Consider the following 6,137-nt stretch of genomic DNA (forward strand, 5'->3'; position numbering starts at 1 on the left):
TCTTGGTGACTCTTATTGTTGTAGCAGACATCAAATTGTTATATATCATTCCAACTTCTTAAAATTACATCTTCTTTTTTCATGTTTTATTCACCCAATATTTTTGCACCATCAATCCAATTTTGTGTTTAAAATCACCATTCAACTGTTTTTCTTTACATTTTTGTTGGTTTGGTTGGTGTCATTTCACCAGCAAAGTTTCAAATTTTTACTTTCTTTCTTTTTCTTTTTCGCTGTGATTTTCATTTCTTCTTTCGCATGACGACCAAGCACGACCATCATTCCATACTCCCGACGACCATTGTTTGTTCCATTTCTTACTGAGATCTAGTTGAAGCTAATGACCTTCCCTCTGTTCCATACTCGGATATAGTCGAAAATGACAACCTTTCGTACCATACTCAAGTATGGTCGGAATCATGACACTTCTCCTACATTCCATTCCTCGACACAGGACCAAAACACTTCTCCTAATAGTGTGAGCTTTTCCATTGTGCAAGTGATCATTCGATTCCTCCCTAACTATACAAATTCGCAGTTAATAATACAATTTGATACAACATTATTCATCAAGTGAAAACAAAATCGAGGAGTTGTTTAGGCCCCCTAACTTAAGATTAGTGTTATAACTCACTCTATGTTTGAGACTATAATTATAATATATTCAATGTCTCCAACTGTATTACAACTAACGATTAATTACAATATTACTATTTCAAATCTCTTTTTATTACAATATTTCATATTTCTTACTCATCCTCATTTTCTTATAAAGCCTAAAATTGTCAAAATAGTTTACATCCCAAAACAAAACTATTATATCTTACGAACTATTACAATTCATGTAATAATAATCACATGCTATAATAAGAATTTGTTAGACACTAAATAAAAAATAAAGATGTATGGAAACATTTAGTTTAAATTTTATTACAAACATTTTAAAATTCAAAAAATCTAATTTTGCAATTTAATTAAAGATAAATTTTCACATTTTACTTCTATGCTAGATGACAAAAAAAAAAAAAAAAATGACACATGCATCATTAAAGGTATAGAAATGGGTGTTTGGATACAATTTTGTTCTAATCTAATATTGACTTAAACATCGAAAAGTGTTGGAAATTTGGTACCGTGTCGATTAAAGAGAAACTAAAATTTTGAGTGCAAATGAGAACGAGAGAATTAATAAATGAGGATTGAATGTATTAAGAAAATAATTATATATTCATAAATTTAGAAGAAGTAAAAAAGGGGGAAAATGAGAATTGAATTGAGGAAAAGAAACGAGTTGATGAAAATAGGTTTATACTTTATAGTGTGATTGAGTGGAGAGAAGGAAATGAGTGGATAAGTATGGAAATATAAATGATGAAAAGGTTTAGTGTTGGGTTCATTGAATATTCACTTTAAAGGCTTTTCTTAAAGTTATATCATAACCTTATGATGCCCAAAACTAAAACAACCCATATTGGAGACAATAACTTTCGATTTCACTTCAATTTCAAGTTTGAACTCTACCTTTCTTTTTCTTTTCTTTCTTTTTTGCTTACTTCCTTTTTGGCCTCCAATTCATTTCAACTTTCATTCCTTATCCAAATACAACTGCACCACTCCTAAACTCTGTTCCAAAGTTAACAACTAAAACTTGTTTTTCAAATTTTAAATTGTACTTAAATTAAATTTAGCTCTTCCACTAAAAAAAATATAACTATTATAGTAAAAAGTTGCAAAAAAATGTAAATATACTTGATATATATTAAATAACAAAATAGTTATATAGACAAGTGTTAGCGATCAAATGTTAACTTTTGCAACTTATTTAAATTGGACACGTATAAAATAAAAGCTTCTCATTTCTTAATCAACAAACATTTCTTTTTTCAAAATATTGAAAATCCAATATACCAACCAAAACCACCTTTCATTTAATTATTTATGTACAAAGACTATCTTGTTTTTGAAGGGTTTGCGGTACTTAATCTATGATATTATAAAAGCTTTGAAATGGATGGTTAGTTAAATTGTAGAACAAAAAAGACATGCTTCTAAACTAATTGGTTTTGAAATAAATGAAATGATTTTTTTAAATAAATAAGTTAGTTAATGATAGAGAATGATAAGAAAAAGGTTAAATAATAAAGAAATAAATAAAGAGATAGGGAGGAGGTGAGACTATAAATAAAAACTTGGATGATGTGTTTTTGAGAGGTAAAAGTGAAAGATTTGGACAAGAAATGTGATTTTGTTTTTGCATAAATTTAGTTATGAGAACAAGATTTGATAGAATACAATAGAAGTAGAATACAGAGTATTAGAACCTACATTTTTTTTCTTTTTTTCCCCCAAATTTGAGAAAGAGAAAATTGAAAAAAAAAAATAATAAAATTAGGATTTTGTAGTTGGAGTCCAATGTGGGAGAGCAGGACTAAAATGCGTGGATACTACTCTAGAATCCAGGAGTTCCATAATAGGTGTAAAGTTCACACACCTTGGAACCTTGTATTGGTTGATTGACGCTCCTCTCGATATCGCATAATCCATCAATTCTTCAAACGTTCCACTCTTCACCACTCTTATTTCCAATGCTCCTATTGAATTGTCCGCCACTCTCCCTTGCCTGTACACCGAGTTCATCGATTCCTCCATTCTTAAACAACACTCTTCCATCACTTCCTTCCTCCCCCATTTCCCTGCTTCCTCCCCCCCTTCTTTCACCATCAATTCCCAATATATCACGTAATGCCCCGGAATCGTCTTCGTCTCTGCGTAACTCGTGTACTCCACCACGCTCGCTTTCCATTGCTTTAACACCTCTGACGCCTTCTCCACTGCCTTCTGCAACTCTGCTTCGTCTGTTTTGTCCGAATCTATACTCAGCACTACGTTCTTTCTCCTCACGAAGTGGAACTGCGGTGCCGCGTTGTGGAATCCTGTCACCCGGAGTATATCCCCCACCCGGTAACGATACAATCCTGCGTATGTTGTGATTACCAGTTCGTATTCTTTTCCCATCTCTACATCCACCAGGTCCACGAGTTTTGGGGATGAATCGCTTCCGGAATTCTGCTCCAGAGGGAGGAACTCGAAGTAGGCCATGTTTGGCATTATAGTGTATGAAACTTCCGATGGTTTACACATAGGGTTTAGATTCAGTCCGAAATAACACTCGGATGATGCGTACATGGTGCAAGCCAGAGGTAATCCGCCGCTGTAGAAATCGAGGGTTGGAATGTACTGGGCCATAGCTCCGGTGACGATTACGTCGAGGTATTTCGTTTTCGGCCAAATCCTGGTTACAATTCCCTCCCACTCTTCCTTCGAACATTCATCTGAAACGAAATCCGCCAGTTGGGCGTCGGGTTTCAGGATCTTCTGGATGCAATCTCTTAAGGAGGGATCGGTGATTCTGGAATTCAAGGTTCCGTTACGAATATCAGTAGCGAGATCGTGCCAGTTCAATTGAAGAAAGCGGATGGCACGGAGTAAACCAGAGGCAAAGACGGCGCCGAGGCGGAGGACTTGGTTGCGTTGGAGAAGACCACAGAGCATCTGAGTGTACATGCTTTGGAAGGAATCGGGGCAAAGGATGGCTTCATTGGGGCTGGTGTAAACCATAAAGGGGTCGTAGGGTCGGGTCTTGAAATGGTCACTCTTGTAGTAACTGGTTAAAACAGGTCGAGCCAAGAGCCCACCCGGAGTCCTCGTCTCCGATTTCACAAACAAGAAGTAAAGCCCCTTGCCTTTATCCAACCCAGGTACATAGCTGTCAAATTTAATTTGATTTAATTTAATTTTACGCGCTTTTAATTTTAATAATAAATTCAAAATGTTCATATTGTTGTTGCTTTCTCTTACAGGTTCATAACTGGCATGAGTAGACTGTATAGAAGTTGACGACGATCCAGTTCCTCCTTAATCGTTGGCATAAGTTTTCTCTCTCCGGCGGAAGTACCAGAACTGCAAAAATCACCCCATCAGTCACTGGATTCAATTCAGGTAATAAACGAATTATGTTTGTTAAATTCAATATTTCTGATGAGCAAGAGTGTTACGTTTCATTCAATTACCTAGTGAGGAACTCGGAGATGGGATGAGAGGAGAGAATAGGAGAGCGATCTCCACTGGCAATTCGTTGTATTTCAGGTTGGAGATCCTCGTAGGTGATGACAGGGAGTTTAGCTTTGAAAGTTTGAGGATCGGTAGCGCCGTCGAGGGAGTAACGGCGGAGGTACTCGGTAGAGGCGTTTCTGGACAAGATTTCAGAGAGGAGGGTGTGTTGGACGGCGTGGGCGTTACGAGTCATTTCATCGATGAATTGAAGAGGCTTAGAGTCTCTTTCACAGGCAGGAGGGCCGAGAGGTGAAGAGAGAGAAGAATGGACAGCCATTGAAAGAAGGGGAGGAAGAAGATGAAGAAGAGGAAGGAGGGTGATGAGTAAGAAGGGGGGGGGGCGGTGGAGGAAAGGGGAGAAGGGAAGGATATATATAGTGGGGGAGAAGTGCCACGTAGGAAGGTTGACTGGGTGGGGTAAGAGTTGTTTTACTTAAATATTTAAAAAGAAATGAAGAAGAGAGAGGGAGAGAGAGAGAGGGAGTTGGGAGGAAGCTTACGGAATTATACGGAGCGTAAAGAGAGAGAGAGGGGGGGAGAAGAGAGAGGAATTCTGTGTTGTGGAAAGGAAATGTAGGGGGAAATGGAGACAAAGGATGACCCACAACACGTAGACATTGCAGCAAGTGAGATGAGCATGTGAAGGTTAGGTCTTTTCTTTTCCCTCCATTCTTGATTTTGCATTTTCACTTACTAAAACACATTTTAGCTTCTAAGTTTGGCCTCTAATACACTTAATTATACAACAACTTTAAACCCATAATTCAATTCGTTACTTTAACTACTACTTCTAATCATATCACTGCCTATTCTACTCCATCCATCCATCCTATGTATTTTTTAACATATTCCATCCATCCACCCTATGTATTTTTTAACATATTCCATCATTCTCAGTCAAATAAATTTGTATCCTAATATAATCTAAAATTCATGTTTAGATTTAAACCTTTTAAACTCTATTTGTAATACTTTTTTTTAAAAAAAAACTCATTTTTTATAATAGTTTTCAATTTAAACTATCTTTTCTTATTTTCCGACTTACCATCTCATTTTTAATTTATATAGTCATGTTTACACTTTTCAAAATCTCATCTTTCTTATCTAAACAATCATTCAAATATATATCGTTATATTTTAGATAAAATTCTCTCAATTTCAAACACATCACTAAAACTATCTTCAAATGATTATATACTTAACTTTAAAAAAATTAAATGATTATAATACTAAATTTTAAAAGTTAAATCATTATCTTGAATGAAAAATAATACTTGGGTCAAAAGCTTTACTTTGACCTAAATAAACTGTTATGCAAACTAAGGACATAGTTAAGCTTTTGACCTAAATCATTTGTTATGCAAAATAAGGACATAGTTAATTATTAATGAAAAAGTAATTGTTTGGATGCAAATTTTCTAATACTAAGCATGCTCCTCATCCATTACTTAAGATGTCATCAAATGATCTATTAATTTATTATTTAGCTATTTTATAGACTCTATAATTTCTTAGATATTATTTTCATGACAATTAATGAATGAAAGATAATGTTGGAGATCTTTTTCATAACACTGTAGTACTATAAATTTTATCGTATTGTGGGTTGTGAGATCACACATTGCAATTTTCAGTAACTTGTTTCCCATATGCCACTCTTGTCAAAATAAATATATATATACATTTTGGTGTCTAAGCTAGTGCACGCGTATCTCAATTTATTTCACCGGACAACATATCTAACCTTATAATATTTGAATGCTAAAAAAAGTAATGAAATATTGAATTCTAAATAAATAGGTAGCATGAATTTCAATTATTTCCTCCCAGCTTTTTATTAATCACATGCCCATTATTTAGCAACCAACCTAGGTGGTTGATTATTTTACAATTCCGTCTAAAAAATTTGATCGTAAATGAATATATTTTGATTGGTTAGTGTTAGGAATATGTTGCTCCATTATTTGAATTAAATAACAGCCCGTTTTGCTCTTTCCACTCGACAAACAAATAGGTTTTAATTA

At 34.8% G+C, this 6,137-nt stretch overlaps 1 protein-coding gene across 1 annotated transcript; it reads right to left on the reverse strand.

Moving 5' to 3' along the window:
* Positions 1–2,225: 2,225 nt before the first annotated feature.
* On the reverse strand, positions 2,226–4,466 carry LOC101203475 (probable indole-3-acetic acid-amido synthetase GH3.1). Its single transcript, XM_004140675.3, has 3 exons — positions 4,071–4,466; positions 3,859–3,960; positions 2,226–3,766 (listed from the first exon to the last, which is right to left on the reverse strand). The coding sequence occupies exons 1-3, from the start codon at positions 4,388–4,390 to the stop codon at positions 2,389–2,391; spliced, it is 1,800 nt and encodes a 599-aa protein (XP_004140723.1). The 5' UTR covers positions 4,391–4,466; the 3' UTR covers positions 2,226–2,388.
* Positions 4,467–6,137: the final 1,671 nt, after the last annotated feature.

The sequence above is a fragment of the Cucumis sativus genome, chromosome 3 (assembly GCF_000004075.3).
Source record: "Cucumis sativus cultivar 9930 chromosome 3, Cucumber_9930_V3, whole genome shotgun sequence".
In the NCBI taxonomy this organism is placed as follows: Eukaryota; Viridiplantae; Streptophyta; class Magnoliopsida; order Cucurbitales; family Cucurbitaceae; genus Cucumis; species Cucumis sativus.